Source organism: Rhamphochromis sp. 'chilingali' (genome assembly GCF_963969265.1).
Source record: "Rhamphochromis sp. 'chilingali' genome assembly, chromosome: 4".
Lineage (NCBI taxonomy): Eukaryota > Metazoa > Chordata > Actinopteri > Cichliformes > Cichlidae > Rhamphochromis > Rhamphochromis sp. 'chilingali'.
Genome location: NC_137948.1, coordinates 17,017,732 through 17,035,913, shown reverse-complemented (window position 1 = coordinate 17,035,913; position 18,182 = coordinate 17,017,732). Strand labels below are relative to the sequence as shown.

Here is an 18,182-nt window from a genome sequence, read left to right as displayed (position 1 = left end):
TGTCTTCATTTTGTTTTGATGACAGTAAAGAATACTGAATCTAGTTTCTGAGGTTCAGAGGTTAAGGTTTGGTATTATCATCGGTGCCTGATCAGAATACATGAACACTAAAACATTAAATTATAATCCAGTGCTAAAATGTTTATTTTTAGTTGAAATATGGTTTCATTAGTGCCATGGATTGCATGAGAAGTGGACAGGACGCGAGGAAAAGGGTTAATAAGATGTTGGAGCAGCTCGGTGAGGGTCAAGAGGTCACTGGACAACCAGCTCTCCATCACAGACAAACTACCTCCCCCTCTCCTACTGCACAATACGGAGCGGGACACACTTCTCCCTCAAACTTCTTCAATCCCACTACCATAATGAATGTTCTGGGAAGTCATTCCTACCCTTCCCTTTTAAACTTTACAGCAGCTCTCCTTTTTGTGGTGACAGGTGATCACACCTGTCCACACACACATACCTCTATATCAAACCTCCTTCCTGTTGTTTGTCAGACTTATAGTGTGCATGGTAATGCCATTTGCACTGCTCTTTGCTGGAATTGTCTCTTGCACATTTTCAGTGTTATTTTTTTTTTATTTAATCCCACTTATACTGAAAATCCTATTCTCTCAATGTTGCATAAAAAACTGCACTCCCTTGCATCATAAGGCCTTTGACGTGTGGCTGTGGTACTTTCAATAATAGTGGTTTTATTGTTAATTTCACTGTTATCATTATTATTATTTATGGTGCTGCTGCTGCTGCTGTAACACACCGAATTTCCTTGTGGAAGTATCTGTCTTTCTTTCCGTTACTACTGATGGCCCCAGATTTTTGGTGAGATGTGTATTAGAGGAAGCCATAATTAAAGGGCAGGAAGTGGGATCAAACAGGCTGCAGCCCTGATGGAGGACTTCCCTTTAAGTACAGCTGCAGCTGTTCTCATGCTGGCTTTGTACATCTGATTTGTCCTTTTTGCCCCTGTGTCGTTTTTAATGATGAGTTTGAATCTTGTGTGAAAGTTTTCAATGTTTGTGCGTGATTGTTCTCTCTGTTCTGATCATTTATTCAGTTCTGTTGAGTTCTACTCGGTCCTGAACTCATGCTCCACTTTTAGTCTTGCTGCTGACGCTCCTGTGTGACGCCCTCACAAGGCATCAGTCAGCTGCTTCACCTCACTTCAAAAGCCCATAGTAATAACACCGGAAATTGGAGGATTTCTTATCAAAATAAACGTATGACCTGACGCTCGGTACTAAAGAAGCTATTATTAATAAGAAAATCAATGATAACTTTAACCCGGTGTATTCAGGTGTTAGAGCCTTTCTCCAATAAATATATCTGTTGCCTCATTCCCTCATTGAGTTTTGCTATTATCGATTTAAATAGATAACTATTTAATTTTAAAGGTTCGGTCCGGAAGCGATGCCTCCGATCGAGGTGGACTTCTCGCCAACCAGCAATGACCGATTTGGTTCCTGACAAGAACACTCAGGTTTGCCACATAAACAAGATAATTCATTACTCCAGAAACAGCAGGACGGATGTTCATCATCGGCCTCATCATCGCTGTAGCATCTGACACTTGTCGGTGAGTTTTGGCTCCGTTTCGGAAACGTCTTCGTCGCGTTAGTGTTACAGCCTGAGCGGTTTGTGCGCAACACAACAACACGTCCCCCCTCAAACTGTGGATTAGGCGTGAGGTTTGCGAGGTTACTGATCCCACAAGGCCAAACGCTGTCATGCTCGTAATGCCAAGAATCCAGTGGGTGCGTGACGTCATCGCGCGTTGGAATAAGGTTCGCGTTGTTTTCAGTAAAAAGTGCGAAAAAGATACGAAAGTTTTAAAAGGAATATATCAGTAGTTGATCGTTTTTGTGTCAAGAGTTAAAAACTGGGTTGGTTTCATTCGTTAAAAAAGTCGTTATCTGGTTATTTCATTAGCAAAATAAAAAAATATATAATTTAAAGTCATCGCTTTTGTTTCAGTGAAATAAAAATCACGCAGTAAATGTTTAATTTTTAGCTGTGAGTTGGTAGAGTAAATTATGAAAGTGTGTACTTGAGCACAGGGGGTATTTATCTATCAGCATAAAACATGTTGATGGTTCCGACTTAATCCTTAAATTTTTGAGTTTTGTTTTATTTTTGTTTTTATTTTATTTTATTTATTTTTCCAATTTCATTTTAGACTTCATGTTGGGCATATTTTTTTTGTGATTTTCTTCCTTTTTGGAGGTAATAGAGGAAACCCAAACACATGCGATATCAGTGGAAAGCAAGGAGGTAGTAAGATATCTCAAATAAGTCAAAAGATAGAGACCAAGACGAAATGTCCATTACAGAGGACATAAATGAATAGGCTGGTTCTCAGGAGAATATATTAAAGTTCTCTGTTGGATACAATAGAATGCAATAATATCGAAAAACAAATTATCATTAATATTATACAATTGTTTATTCTGAAGGTAAAAAGCAAATTGTCTTTATCATTATTAAATTAATTTTAAAAATACAGTAATTTCATGATAATTATTAACGTACCTCAATCGCTTAAACAGAAGAGTTTCACTTGCAGACAGCTATCCATCCATCCATTTTCCTTGTCTTATCCAAGTGGATGTGCATGTCTTCCCACTCCTTTTCAGATACACAAACTAAATCTGAAGGTGTCCTGAATAAATTAAACAAAACAAAATTCAGGGTCTTGGTGTGGCTGGAGCTCACTCCACAGGTAGGTGGTTGTGTTGCAGGCTAAAACATAGACTAGCATTTACACCTTTCTTTCACCTTTATGTCTGTGGACTGTGGGAGGAAGTCCAAGTAGCCAGAAAGATCCCACACAGGCACGTGGAGAAAATGCAAACTCCACACAGAAACCCTCAGATTTTTCAGTAGTTTGGTTTATTTAAAACCTGATTTGTGTGATGTTTTCTGTTCGTGGCTGTAGAGCTTTAACTGTATTTGCCGTTTCACAGGCAGTCATTATGCCCACACATCGCCATCTCCTCGCTGCACCATGTGTCACCCTCTTCTCTTGCTCTCTCTTTAGTGCAGCAGGGGCCAATAAGCAGCGGATGCGGTGGGCGTCCAGCTGCAGGCGGCCCTCTCAATGGTTTCTCCCACCATGAAGGCGCTGGTGGATGCCGTATGGGCGGTGTGGAGCATCGGGGTCTCCATCTATGACTACATCCACACCAGTGCGATGGAGGAGCGCATCCACGCCTTGGAGAACGTCATCACCATCCACCAGTTTGTGATTGGGCTGTTGTCTGCTGGCGTGTTGGTACTCTTCACCTACATCTTCTTTAAAAAGCTCTGAAGATGTGTGATGTGGAGGGCTGGGGTTGGCATGTGGGAGGTGATGTAACCAGAATTTTGGGTACATTAGAAATGCTCACAGGAGTCGTGGTTCTCGGTTTTGGTGTTCATGGAAGTTAGTATAGTTTCAGGTTTTTCTTTGTGTTTTTTGGCGGGGGAACACATACAAGCATATACTGTATTTATTCCTAAAATAAGAAAAGTGGTAGAAATGTGGAAAACACTAAAGATCATCAAGATATTAAGTTCATTTTTAACTGTTTTAAAATGTGGTCCAACTTTTTTTCCTAAACATGTTTTGTAGGTTAAAACGTGCTGAAGTACACGCCTTCTAATAAGCGTCCAACTATTTTTAAAAGGCTACAATAGATTGAAGTTGAAATTCGTCTGTTGATATTCATAAAATGTTAACTTTTTTTTCTTTTAATAGCTAAAATACTGAAATTGTAACAGTTTCCACAAATTTAACGGTTATAAATCCTTAAAGACCATCATGAGCTGATATGGCTCCCCTTGCACTCTATTGCAGATTTTGCAGACTGAAGCTGCAGAGTAAAATGTACCCCTCACTGCATTAATATTTCTCAGGTTAGCTTCCCCCCACCCCACCCAAATTTTAGAAACAGGAAACCCAAGTAGCTCAACTCCACTTACAGAGAAATTTGCAGCTCTGCTTGTTTTTGTAGTGGGATCATTAAACATACCACTTTCTGCCTTAATTAATATTTTCATTCAATGAAAAGTCAGTTCAGGACAGAGATGATGTAGTTTTGTCTCAAAGATCTTCTACAGAGGACTGTCATTAATTTATCTCAAGCTCCCCCCAAAACTGCCACATGGACCTCATGTTAACAACCTGTAGGGTGTGAAGAGTAAACACCCGCACGCTCTCTGTATTTATCATTTTCAGTTAAACATGCTTTTGTCTAGTGATACAATTTGATACTGTAGGTCTACATGTGTATTTTCTACTAGATTTTAATGTGTAACATGATCTATTTATAAGCTTTTTCCATTAATATTGTTATACCTCATAACTTTCCTACATTGCTGTATAAACTGTAACAATTTAAAGTGTCCTTACACACTGTAAATATATTTTGATGTTGGCAGGTGTGGGTTTTTTCCTTTTTAGTTGGCCTTGAACTCAACATACATGTGCTATTCCCTCACAGAGTACTGCTGCTGCTGCTTCGTATTTATGGTTTGTGACCTTTAAAGGCAACATTTTGTACCATAAAAGGTGAGAATTAAGTGATACTTGATACTAACAGCAAACAATGTGTGATGCAAAGTATGCTTCAGAGGATAAAAGGATGTTTTTATCAAAATAACCGCTCCAATCTATAAGTGTTGGAACAGTGAGAGCTACCGTTACATGACTGCTTCGTTAAGAAAAAAGTGGTTGTGTAAGTTTACTGCGTCAGACAGACCATAACCCGAGAAAACACCCAAGAATGAAAGACTGTTTTAATATCATCTTCATAACAGCATTAAAATTTATCTTCTCAAAATGACAAACGTGTATTTAATGACTCTGGGCGTCATTACTGTGGGGTTAACAAACGCAGCACAGACCTTAAAACAAAAACGAACACCTGTTGTAAATTACGGCTGCAATCGATAAGAAAAAAACAAGTCTGTGAAAATGAGAATTGTTCTTGTAACATGGCTGGAACCTTTAAAGAGGAACGAGCAGGTTTATTTTGAATGAACCGCAAACAACAGAAACTGCAAAGCTGGGAACGAAAGAAATTCAGCACGGGACCAGTCTTCAATTAGACTGGGAGGAAGAATCACTCAGAAACGTGCTTGTTCGTCAGCTGACAAACCTCCACAAGGTATTTGTTGTCTGAACTCACAGCCTTGTTTTTCTGCTACTTATAAGTGTCCAGTCTGAAGGAGTGCATGTTTGGAAATGAATCTTTCTACACTCTCTCCTTCCAGAAACTTCATGGCTCTCCAGTGGATCTTTCCACAGTTCTCTGGCTGACCGAGGGGTCCGAGTTCCTCGCGGATGTACTGCAGCCACAGATCTTTAGAAAAACGAAACAGGAAACAGTTATGTTTAAAAAAAACAAAAAACCTAAAGGTTCTTAATCTAATTGTATCTATCCATACTTTTACACTACAAGGACAGAAGTATTGAGCCACATCTCTATAGAGCTTATAGCATTACAAGTGTGATACTGTAACATGCCACTCACTGTCTTCCTCCCTGAGCCTGGCTCTGCCAGCGGTTTCTTCCTGTCACAAGGGAGTTTTTCCTCCCCACTGTTGCCAAGTGCTTGCTCAAAGGGGATCATTTGATTGTTGTTGTTTTCTGCATAATACTATTTATTTTTTCCTTTAATATATAGGTCAAACTGAGTGCGTTGAGGTGATTGTTGTTGTGAGTTGGGTCACCAAGTGCAAGGGCACATAATGCACCGAGACCTTCATGCCATGGGTTTCCATGGCTGAGCAGCTCCTGTAGGTGCAATATGGAGGTGGCCCGGTATTTTCCATCTCGTCTAACTTTGTTCTTTAGCGATACAGATTCTCTTGAACGTGTTTTACTCTTGTCCTCTGACTCAGTCTGATCAAATAACTCTAACTGTTGATTAGCTGTTCAGTCCAAACCTGTATTTGATTTGTGCTCACATAACATACAAAGACACATCCTCTCGTTTTGGCGATCTCTTTTTTAATCTCTTCCTCTAATTTGTAAATACTGTTCCTGCTGTTCAACCCCTCTGTTGGAATTGATATTTTTTATATTGTCATTTGTGCTTAGAAATATATAATCATTTGTACGCTGATAAAAATCATATCCTTATTAGGTCTGATAAGATTCTGTGTGCGCGTGTGTACCATGAGTTGAGAGGAAGCAGCCTCGACGTTATCATTTCCATTATAGCTTTAGAAACCAGAATCGTTCTGTTTCTTATAAGTGCGAGACTTCACACCTTTAAATGTTCGTCTGAGACATGACCTGTTGCAAGTTCCTGTTCTTATCATTTAGCGAGACGCTTACTTCTGCCTTTCTGCATACCTCATACACAGTTTAAGTTCATTGAAAGGTCATATGCCTATGTATGGTACAGCTGTAAACACACACACATGCACCTACACACACCCACACACACAGAATATAGACACTGATGTTGTTCAGATATGCCTGCTTAAGAATGTCACATGTATTTGTAATTGCACATTCATGAATGATTGCTTGCTTGCTGACAATAAAAAAAGGGCTGTAGCGAAGGAATCAGTTGAAGTTGGCTAAGGACAGGTGAAGGCCTGGGCTGACTTCCCTCACGGGCCACAAAGACAAAGAGCTCTGTCTTGACTTGTTTTGTCGTGCAGTTATTGTGTGTCTCGTGTTCCAGTGGGGTTTGTGCCTAGATAAACTCAACACCCTCCACCACCCCAGCATCCACCTGGGTCTGTTTGTATTAATGGGGAGCAATGAGCTCACAAACTTTAATATTCGTCTTAAAACTTGAGCTTGCTGGCTGAGCTGAAAGCATAAATAACACCAGCTTTCCGGTTCATTCCAGCTCCTTAACCTGATTTAAATTCACCTTCATTGGAGGTGCCGAACTCCTGCAGCACCCTCTCATAGTAGTCCCTCAGATAGTTCATCTTTGGATTTTCCTGAAAAAACAACATTGTAATCACATTAATTGTTTTCACTTATCAGCAACATCAAAGGTATCTTTCCAGTGTCAAACTATCAATGAAGTCAGTACAACATAAACATTATAGTTGGTGGCAGGCAGAAGAATGAGGATGTCACTGGGCTTCATATACGTACTTGTTCCTTCTCGATTTGAATCATTCTGGTGAAAAACTCCTTGGACAATGGGCGGTTTTCCTGTAAGCTACATAAGAAAAATGCAATTTAATTAAAAGGTATTAAAGATCCTGAACGTTTATTTTGCACCTGCAGGTCAGTGCTTTGAGACCCGTTAAACTTATATGTTCCTGCTTCATTCATCACCTAAATTAAAAACTACATGAGCAGACAGAGTTATCTGATTTTCACCTTGTAAAGGTCTTCCTCGCCTTCTTGTAGCCTCCAGTGGAGTAGGACCAATCGAGGTAGCACTCTTTCATCTCCATGGCAACAGCCGGGACTGCAGACAGCAGACCTCTCTGGGAACAAGCAAGAGAACAAACTGTCTGCAAGGCATATCCTCATTTCAGAGGCAAAAACACTATTAATCTTGCCTGCTTTAGCTTTTATTGTTTACTCTTTATCTCATCTCTAGCTTACTCAGCCTTTTCTGATCACAGTCTGCCTGCTGTACTTTATATTACAGTGCAGGATCATATTTTATCCTGTCATTAACTTCTTATGTTGCGCATTTCATTTCTAACAATTCAAAACTGTGTTTCCAGCGTAACTCTTATCGATAAAATATCGGTGTAAACAAATCCACAAAAAATGAAGCGGATAAATTGCTCTAAATGCTGCAGGCTATAGCAAGATCACACTGCAGCTGTTCAAACGGCTGGATTCGGGTGCACTACCTTGAGGATGGCTTCTGTCTCCTCGGCACTCTGGCTGGCCTTGCTCCACTCAAACTGCAGCTGCCACAGTGGTAGACTCTCCTGTCAAGACAAGACGCGGTTACATGAATGAGCTTCACCCACCTTAAAAAATGTGAATGTACCTTACGCCTGTTCATTAATAAGCAACCATTAGGCGCACGCATTTTGTTCAGACACAAAACTTTCACGACTTAACACTGATGAATAACAACAACGTAAAACAGTCAATAAAAGAACTTCTGGATTATCGTGAGTTTGTATTAGAGGTGCCTCACTGTTAAAACACTTAAGCAGTGTTGACAGTCCAACCTGGGATATCTGTCATCAGACTGTTTCTATTAAACACTAATGTCAATTTTAAACTGGCACATCATTGCTAGCTTGTAAGAAACACAGCTACCAATTGGGTGGTCAGTTCTGATCTTTTCTAGTACCGTAAGTGGGATTGGTATCATTTAAAGTAAATATAGCAAGTGAGGGACACTATGCATCATCCGGTATGACACTACAGCTGATATTCACATTTGAGAAGCAGCAGGAACCAGAAAGGATTTGGCCTTCTCAGTCTCCAGTGAACGTGTCAGAGCATGCAAAGCTCAGATCAGAATTAGTTACCGGGTTTTGCCATTATATGCAGAGATTTTAAAAATGAATAATCACTCAGGCAGCATCTGTTCTCAGCCAGGAGGGAAGGATCAATATACCTTCTGGAATCGGCATGAGTACAGAATGACAGGATAAAGAACGTGCTTACATTTTCACCATTGATTTATCTGCACTTCTGTGCTTTTCAATGCGGAAACTTAACATTGTTGGATACACAGGCCTCCAACCCTGGAGGTGTGTGCCACTTCTCCATGCTCAAACAGGGTGTTTTGTTCAAAAGAAAAGACTTGCATAATAAGCAGCTGTACTAATCCTCCTTCTCAGGGCCGTGGACTTATGAAACCCCCACCACAACAATAATCAGCTATTCTATTCACTGCTACAAAGGCCCGCGGCTCAGTCGAGGCATGCGTATTCATAGTTGTACAGAACTGTGCAACTATGAGGGAGGTTCAACAGAAAAATTAAGAAGAACGTTCTGACTACTCTGAAATATAGGAGAGATTGTAAGATAAGGTTTAATTCACCACTGACCAGAAGAGTACATAAGAAATTCTAAACGCTAATTTATAAGGTCAAACTGAGCCGAGATGGAAATCGGGCTTCAAATTATTAATGGTCAGACTCAGGCTGCTGCGTGGCCTCCATAAATATTCTCCCTTTTTTTTCCTGTCTGCACTGAACTGATTAACTGATATTAATTTCTATCTGCTCTCTTCTGTAGTTGGCACCTTCTTCTTTGTCCCCTCTTTCCTTGTACCCGTCTGCATGCGTTTCTAATTCTGGACCTGCTGTTCCTGGTCCGTATTTATTGGCCCCATCAACCTGCAAAATGTCTTTTTAATATATACACATGCATGTCTACCGTTTCCCTTTATTCTCTCTGCACTTGACACTTGTGACAGATTCCTGCCCTAAACCATAACAGCCCCCAGCTTCATCACTGGGGTAGCTTTTACCTTTAAAAAAGGTAAATTGATACACAAATATCTGCACGATTAAATTTAGTTTTTCACCTGCCTTCATGTGCGCTCAGGCAGATGAAGACAGTTGAGGAAATTAATATGACTGAACAGAGACTAATTAGGCCAAGGAGATGGCCCACTTATACAGCACTGCTGGTGGCTAGTGTGTGTATGTGTGTGAGTGAATCCATATGTCTCTTTTCTCCAAGGACAACAATTAAAGCGGTGCTGCCACTCAGTGTGCTGAACAGTGTTTATATGATAGTGTAAGATGAGAAAATTACTGAACCCCATTATGTGATTTCAGAAAAGCAAACGTGGCTCTCCCGGTCCAGTGTGTGTGTACCTTGGGATTAACGTGTTTGAGAGCGTCCTGGAAACACCGGCCTATGTCTCGGCTCCCTAGCTCCATCAGCGTCTGCAGGCTCAAACTCCACATGGTCACTGATTGGCTGTAGCGCTGCGTGGCTGTCATGGCAACGCTTGCTGCTCCCTCAGCATCTCCCGATGAGAGCAAGATTTGGAGCTGGTCACGTGGACAACATCAGGTTGGTTGATTCATACATCAGTAAAATGCAAGGTATCGTTTCCTTTTTGAATATAACCTGATGTTAAAGGAGTTTTTCGACTATCACCATTTTCAGTTTTTTTAAACAATTTCAGTCCCATTACCAGACAAACTGATAATCCTACACAGGAAACATAGCAATTGATTTAAAAAATACAGGCTTACAACCACCAGGATATCCATAAAGCCACCATGTGCTGGGTCTAAATGTGCACTCTGTTTACTTTGTTATTCATTATTGCTGGACAATGTGTGTTTGTCGCACCACCAAATAAATTAACAAACAAATACAGCTATTAAATAATAGTCACACAAACCCATAAATTACTCAGAGTGCTTGGTATTAGCCTCTAACCACTAGGCCAACAATTACCACATTTTTATTCTAATTGAGATTCTCATCATCATAGAACTGGTTTCATTTGCCTGAACGTCAGTGTGTTAGTAACTTCTGACTGTCGGCCTCAGTTGTTTCTGCTTTTCCAATAACATGTTGTGTTTTCGGTGCAGTGCAATTACATTTTCATTCCGTGTTACCTCTGCTAGTGTATATCTGAAAGAAGAGACGACTTGCAAGGTTTTAAAGATTTTTGCTGTTCCTGTCAGACTTTGCCTGGCGCTGCTCTTACCCGACCAAAACGAAACGTGGTTTGAGCGAAATGAGAGCCGACAGGTCATCATTCAAATAAAGAGAAGACAGGCTTACGGGTGCCTAAAATTCCATTCACACATTGAAAAGAGGCTTTATCTCACCCAGTTCTTGTAGTAATTCTCCTTCAACAGCGAGCAGTCATGGGCACGCTGCAGCACTCCCAGCAGCCTCTCCTGCCTCTGTGATACAAACACTTGTTTTTACTCCAGAAAACACTGAAGCCATTGACATTTCTCAGCGTACCTGAGGAGGAAATAACTTCAGGCCAAACTTAAGGACTTTTCACTTACTTTTTCTTTCAGCTCTTGGACGTTGGTCTTCCTTTTCATCCTTTCCAACAAGAAAGCCACGTAGCAGGTCCACATTGGCTCTGGGAGGCAAAGCAGCAGTTTCTTATACTAACGGAAGCAGTGAATGAATACATGCAGGAACAAGGATAACATTTTACAACTTTCTGGGCTCCTTCTTGGAGGTTTTGACCAAAATAAAATTCTTCCATTAAAGCTTTTAACCCACTGCCAGCATGTGCAAATTAAATAAAAGAACAAGAAGAGAACAAGAAGAGATCATTCTTGTTTTGGTAATATGGGTGCATTGACACATAAAAAAGCTACACACACGCTCAGCTGCACATTAAAGAAAATACCTAATCAGCCAATCATATGGCAGCAATTCAATGCATGTAGGCACGCAGACATGTTCATGAGGGCCTGCTGAAGTTCAAACTGCACATAAGAATGAGGAAGGTGATTTAAGTGATCTCTAGGATTTACAGAGAAAGGCCAGAAAAAGAGAAAATATCCAGTAAGCGTCACGTCTCTGGGCAAAAATGTCTTTCTGACATCAGAGGAGACTACACCAGACTTCTTTAAGCTGACAGGAAGGCAACAGTAAGTCATTACAGACGTGGGATGCAGAAGAGCATCTCTGATGCACAGATGACACTCCCATCAGCTAAGAACAGGGAGCTGAGGCTACAGTTCACACAGGCTCGCTATAATTGGACAACAGAAGACTGGAAAAATCTTGAGTCACAATTTCTGTTGTGACATTTGGATGGCAGGGTGAGGATTTCACATAAACAACATGAAAGCATGGATCCACAAACACTTATGGCTGCTGGCATAATGGTGTGGGAGATGTTTTCTAGGCACACTTTGGCCCCTTGAATACCAACAGAGCATTGTTTAAATGCCACAGCCCACCCGTATGTATTGTTGCTGACCACCCTTTATGACCACAGTGTATCTATCTTCTGATGGCTGCTTCCAGCAAGACAAGGCACGTGACACAAAGCTTAAATCATCTCAAACTGGTTTCTTGAACATGACGATTGTATTTTATATTTGTATTTTATTGTACAGCACTTTGGTCAGCCTTGGTTGTTTATAAATGTGCTTTATAAATAAACTTGACGTGACTTGACGAGTTCGCTGTACTCAAACGGCCTCCGCAGTCACCGCAGCTTTGGGATGTGGGGGTGAACACGAGATTAACTTCATGGACGTGCAGCCAACAAATCTGCAGCAGCTGTGTGATGCTATCAAGTCAACATGAACTAAAATCTCAGAAGAAATTTTCCAGCACCTTGTTGAATCGGTGCCATGAAAAATGAAGGAGGTTTGAGCGTAAAAGGGGTAAGATGTCCTAACAAAGTGGCGTCTTTCTTGTACTTCTTAGTTTACCCACCAACTTCATTTGCAGATGAAGATTGTTACAATTAATAATTAATCACCAAAGTCTAAATCATGTCTCAACAATTCATTTTAAAATTGAAATATATATGTTCTCTCTGTGTATCAGGAAGCTCCTACCAGTGTTTAGACTCTTGACGCCCTCCTCATAGACCTGGCAGCAGCGCTCCTCTCTGCGGTTTATATCTGAGGCCCTGCCTTTGGCAGTCTGGAGCTCCTCTCCTGCTCCTGGGGCCTCCAGCTCCCTCTTAGCCATGAAATCCCACGTGGAGCTGTCATCTGTGTAGTTAGTCTGTAAGCTGGAAACAAGAGGTGAGATGAGGTTACTGCTTAAAGGTAACACTATGGAAGTTGAGGAATTCAGAGTTCATGTAAAAGAGAGTTAAATGAAAGCCTTTTGGAAGTAAATTACTCTTGCAGGATGGAGTCCTGGAGGTCTTTGGTGAAGTCAAAAATAGCCGCTATGTTCAGAAGTGAGATGACAAACTCTGCTTCTGTAGGATGAAAAGATGCACAAGTAGAGACACACGCTAGGTTGTTTCCAAAGCCAATGGCTTGTTCTTACTCACCACCATAAATATTTTTAATAGACAGTTGTCACATTTAGCTAAACTAAGGTCCAATTTTCCCCAGGTAGCAGGTCAGACATATAAATTCAATATTATGAGACAAAACCTCCTTCGCCGTAGTGGGAACGCCATCCCAGAACAGTTTTAAGAATGTGACTGCGCCAGAATACATGAAAGTGATCTGCCAAACAATGATCACATCCCAGAAAGCATTCAAGTTGTGCACTGGTGTGTCTGGACTTTTGTTTCGGAGTTATTATTAAAAATAAAAATCTTACACAGTTTTTCCATGAAAAGTCCTTCCACATATGTAAGTCTGTGATTTCAGCGTTTTTTAACAGGTATCCTGTGCTCAGGGTTGATTTCAATTGCCAATTCTTATCCCCATTTAGTCTTTACATATCCCACTGCTAAAGGAATTCACTTTAATGACAATATAGGTGGTCTTGAACTGAAATAAAAACTAAATAAATAACAGTTTGCAGAAAGAGTTTAAATCTACGGCTCTACAAATTATGTGCATTTTATTTAAACAATAAATGTGTTATTTTTAAAGCCCAGATTTACTAAACAGGCCTAAAGATCATGCAAGCACAATCCCTATATAGTGTACACAGGTGTGCTTAGTTTTACGGCGATTTATAAAAGCTGAGCTGTTTTCTTAACACACAACACAACTGCACTTTAGCATTAAGAGTTTGTTTTTTAATATTCTCTGTTACACCTGGAATTTTCTAACATCTGGGTCTTGAGGAGCAGTTAAGACCCTATGTGCGTTGGAGGCTACAGGAGAGAGTGCGACAGCATTATGCTGCTCTTAATATTCAAATGTATTTGCAGCATAAACACTTAAGTTATTTTATATTTTCTCATATTTGCACAGGCCTGTGAATAACCATTGACAAGCTTACCTTTGATTTTCCCTGTAGCATCTTTGTATACAACCTCAGCCAGTTTACCACTCAGGATCTCTGGAGAAAATTCATATTCACCCTGGAAGGTGTGAACAGTGAGTTTTAAATACAACGAGCAGCATATGCACGCGCTTACTTCCTACTGTTTTGTGTTTGCTTTGTTTCACGCTCACCAGGTCCATCTGAGCCTGCTCCAGCTGAATCTTCTGCTTCCTCAGTTTCTCACAATGCAGCAGCTCCATACGGAAATACTAACACAGAGTGGTTGGAGGATTTTAGACGAGCATGTTTTAAATGAATAAACTGTTGCTTAAAGTTTTAAGTCTGGGTTACCTTAAATATCAATAATAAAAAGAAGATATTTGGCATCTTTTACCTCCTGGTAGACTTTCTTATCATTTGGGTGGAATCGCAGCGCCCTCAGAAACAGGTGTCTGGCGCTCTCAGAAGAATTTCTATCCTCCAGCTCGCTCTTGGCAGCCATGATCCACAGAGCTAAAGCAGGACGGAAGCAGTGTTTATTAACAGCATTCGTCTTGGTCATCTCCAAGATTGCAATCACAGATTTCCTGCCTTGGTTTAATTTATTTTAATGCACATTTCCAGCCACTAAACATCGGCAAATTGCAGTGTGTTTGTAATGCCCCCTTTCTTCTGTACCTGGTTTGTCAGGATGGATGGCAAGCATGGCTGAGAACACCTTGCTGATTTGGCTCTTGGTGGCCTGATGAGTGAAAGGGATCATTATAAGAATGAGAAGACACGGTGTAGAGCAGACTTATCTGACTTGAAGGCAAGTGATGAGATCTTTACATACCCATTTCTTACAGAAAGCAACGTGTGAGAGCCATAGCTGCACATCATCCTGCGGGGGAAAGAAGACGTGTGACTCTTCACTCCTTTCGGCTTTCATTCCTTTTGTAAATTTAAATCCAATGTAAAAATCTACAATTTTAACTTTTTTTTTTTTGCCATGTTTGTTAACAAAAAGCATCATATTACTTTCCAGCAATGGCTCAGTTACACATTAGATAATATCATACAAATTTAGAGGAAAAAATGTCTAAAAATGTTACAAATATTCGATACACATGGCTGAATTTAATAATCTGATGTTATAAATTAATTATTACAACCATACAGAATAATAATTACAGATTACAAATGCTCTATTTACACTACCTTCCACTTATTTGTTGCTCTTTTAAAGATGCTATTTATTCTGTGGATGATGGGGTACTCAATCTCCTCTCGCTTGAACTGGTAGTGTATGTGCTGAAAATGAAAAGGATAGTAGAGTCACTCTCAGGTGTGGTTTCCTGACAAATATAGTTTTTAATCACATGAGCTTAAAATACCAGATTCGGTATGTAGGATACTTACTGCTCTTCTCTTCTTGATCAGCTCTAAAACGTTGATTTCATACTATAAACAAAAGGAGAGTCTCTGAACATGATTCACGATCTTTACTTATTTATTGAAACTTAGAAGAAACATGATGTATCATCACAGCCCCCTACCTGAATGTATGCAATGAAGTCCTCCTTATTTACGATCAGCCTGTGAAGCTTGTACTCCAGGGCTGTTACTCTCTTGATTATTGATCTAAATGAAAAATAGAACAGAAGAATAATGTTGAATCAGTGAGAAGGACTTGCATAAACACACACGGGAATATTTTCACATGGAAATTTTAATACTGACCAACAGTTTTTTTATTAGGAGAAAAGAAAGCACAAAAGAAGAATGGGACATTTCGAAGTCAATTTTAGGAAATACAGCATAAAATGCATTTTTTGTACACTGAATTTACACTCACGGGCAGTTTTTAGGTGCACCTTGCTAACACTGGACCCCTTTTATCCTCAGAACTGCTTTACGTCTTTGGGGCATAGATTTAACAAGATGCTGGAGACAGTCCTCAGAGATTTTAGCCCGTACTGACATGATAGCATCACATAGTTGCTGCAGTTTGTCAGAGAACATCCATGACCCGTACATTTGATGACCGTGGAGGCCATTTGAATACAGTAAACTCACTGTCATGTTCAAGAAGCTGGTTTGGAAAGATCTGAACTTTGAGACACAGTATATATTATTCTTCTGGAAGCAGCCAAAACAATGGGTACACTATGGTCCCAAAGGAACGTACATGGTCAGCAGGCTGTAGCATTTAAACGATGCTCAGTTGGGGCTAAAGTGTGCCAAGAAAATGACCCCGTGTGAATTGTAGCTTCAGTTTCACCATTACACCACCGCCATCTTGAAACGTTAATACAGGGCAGGATGGATTAGGGCTTTCATGGTGTTACATCAAACTGGGTCAACAGACCCGCAAACACTTCTTTGAATTTCTAATGTTCAATTATGGCGAGCTTGAGCAGACTGTAGCCTCAGTTTAGTGTTCTTAGCTGACAGTGACACCTGGTGTGGTCTTCTGCTGCTTCGAGATTCAACATATTGTGCGTTCAGAGATGCTCTTCTGCATACCTTGGTTGAAACAACTGGTTATTTGAGCATTTTCACCCAGAGAACTGTCACTCACTCAATAGCTTCTCTTATTCAGAACAATCTCTACAGATAGCTGCATAAGAAAATCAAGGTAAATTACCAGTTTCTGAAATACTTAGACCAGCTACCATGCTACGTCATTTATATCACCTTTGTTCCATATTCAGATGCTCAGTTTGAATTTCAGACCACACAGGAAATCAAATTATAGGACTGATCAACTGAATTTAAAGCAGAGCTTTCCATTAGGTCAGCTTTCTGCTCATTGGCTGCTCATTGCAAACAGGACGATTGAACAGCAGGTGAAAGAGGGTACAGGGCTGGGTATTATTTGCTCTTTCTGACATCATAAAAATCCAACAGTAGAAAAACTGTATTTAAAGCAATCTGGAGCCTAGTTTTACGCTTAAGGAGATTATTTAAACATTAGCCTCATTATTAGTAAAGGGAATAACTCCTAGTAGATAAAAGTTTAACCCCCACAACAGCTGTGGCTCAGGAGGTAGAGCTGGTTGTCCAGCAGTCAGAAGATCCGTGGTTGGAGTCCTGGCTCCTTTAGTCTGCATGTATCCTTGGGCAAGACAGTGTGCCATACATGCATGGCAGAAAAAAAGCACTCAAACAAACATGCGTGATTTTGTGAATGAAAGTTATACTAGAAAGTGCATTGATGCCTAACTAGAGTAGAAAAGTGGTATCAAGGTAGCATATTCTGTGACGCTGGACTTCCTGAGTTAATTTTCTTTCCTTTGCCTGGCTTCAAATCACCCTGGGAGTACTACAGAAGCACAACGCGTAGTCTGCACCAGATCTTTCATTCTCTGTGCCATTCCTGTATCAAACTTCTTGCCCGACTACTACAGCTTCTGTAATAAATACACCCAGTAAAGAAAATAGAGCTGTGTCCAAGAGACTTCTGAGAAGAGGTCAAGTGTTGGAAAGTGATGACTTGTTGGGGTGTTTAAGACAGAAGGAATTCTCCTGACAAGTGCTGATTTCTATTGTGATGTTACACAAATATGGTGATGTATCGATATTCCTATAATGTATTGATCATCACCAGTTACTTTGAGATTCACAACCCTAACACTGATTTTAATTAAGGATGTAGATGTGCAACTATCTGCAAAAGGGATCTTCAATATTTCCTCCTTAAATCTTCAGGACGATATCTTCCATGTATTTCTGCTAACTATAGATGTCAAAAAGTTAAGTTCAGCTGCCCAGATTAAGCACTTAACTATATTTGCTCTTTATTTTGGGGGATTTTTTTTTCTCTAAATCATCCAAAATTTAATCAGTAGTAAAAACCGTTTTTTGTTGGGGTTTTTTTTTTTTTGGAGAACAAGAAGATGATCAATAGACTTTCTCAGCTTCATCTCTCGCAGTTTCTCGGCCCTGTAATGTAAATAATTAAATATTTCACAGGTTCGAGGCCCTCTCTGAGAGTGCGTCCGAGAGTACGTGATGGGCTCACCCATCACCTCTTTTGCTATTTTCCTGGAAGACACAGCGTGTAAAGGCTCGGTGCTGCCTTACTTGACTTCTTTCTTGGTGAACAGTCCCACTCTCTCCAGCTGCTCCAGCTCAGGGATTCTGTCCTCGATCCGCTGCTGAACGATCTCCGCCATCTCGTCGAAGCAGCCGTTAAACGCTCGTGTTCAGCTGCTGTTTGGTAAAACTTAATAATGGTATAACAACTGTACACAGAACACCACGAGAGGCCAACTCTATCCCCAATTACACATGTGTGGAAGTTGTGACTAGCGGAGCTTCCGGTTCCGTCTGCAAATAGGTCCGACAGGAAATCTGAGCTGGAGGAAACCTTTGTTAACTCAGAGTTTTAAACTCCCAA

General features: G+C 40.4%; 1 protein-coding gene and 1 long non-coding RNA gene across 2 annotated transcripts; one reads left to right on the top strand and one right to left on the bottom strand.

The window, feature by feature from the left end:
• Nucleotides 1-635: 635 nt before the first annotated feature.
• On the top strand, nucleotides 636-3,944 carry LOC308395219. Its single transcript, XR_013971350.1, has 2 exons — nucleotides 636-1,579; nucleotides 3,041-3,944. It is a non-coding gene; the product is annotated as an uncharacterized lncRNA (long non-coding RNA).
• An 821-nt stretch (nucleotides 3,945-4,765) lies between these two features.
• Nucleotides 4,766-18,100, bottom strand: utp6 (UTP6 small subunit processome component). The gene is made up of 19 exons (XM_080879977.1): nucleotides 17,867-18,100; nucleotides 15,337-15,421; nucleotides 15,200-15,241; nucleotides 14,999-15,091; nucleotides 14,634-14,681; nucleotides 14,477-14,540; nucleotides 14,193-14,311; nucleotides 13,990-14,067; nucleotides 13,814-13,895; nucleotides 12,746-12,827; nucleotides 12,454-12,632; nucleotides 10,930-11,009; nucleotides 10,741-10,818; nucleotides 9,766-9,945; nucleotides 7,828-7,908; nucleotides 7,340-7,449; nucleotides 7,109-7,175; nucleotides 6,876-6,948; nucleotides 4,766-5,345 (listed from the first exon to the last, which is right to left on the bottom strand). The coding sequence occupies exons 1-19, from the start codon at nucleotides 17,956-17,958 to the stop codon at nucleotides 5,191-5,193; spliced, it is 1,788 nt and encodes a 595-aa protein (XP_080736103.1). The 5' UTR covers nucleotides 17,959-18,100; the 3' UTR covers nucleotides 4,766-5,190.
• Nucleotides 18,101-18,182: the final 82 nt, after the last annotated feature.

Excerpts from the sequence above, each read along its gene's own strand:
- utp6 (XM_080879977.1), bottom strand. The coding sequence starts at position 17,958 with ATGGCGGAGATCGTTCAGCAGCGGATCGAGGACAGAATCCCTGAGCTG. Across the intron at positions 14,682-14,998 it reads GAGCAACAAATAAGTGGAAG|GATGATGTGCAGCTATGGCT; the intron begins GTAGTGTAAATA and ends TTTCCCCCGCAG. Across the intron at positions 7,909-9,765 it reads TCAAACACGTTAATCCCAAG|GAGAGTCTACCACTGTGGCA; the intron begins GTACACACACAC and ends TTGTCTTGACAG.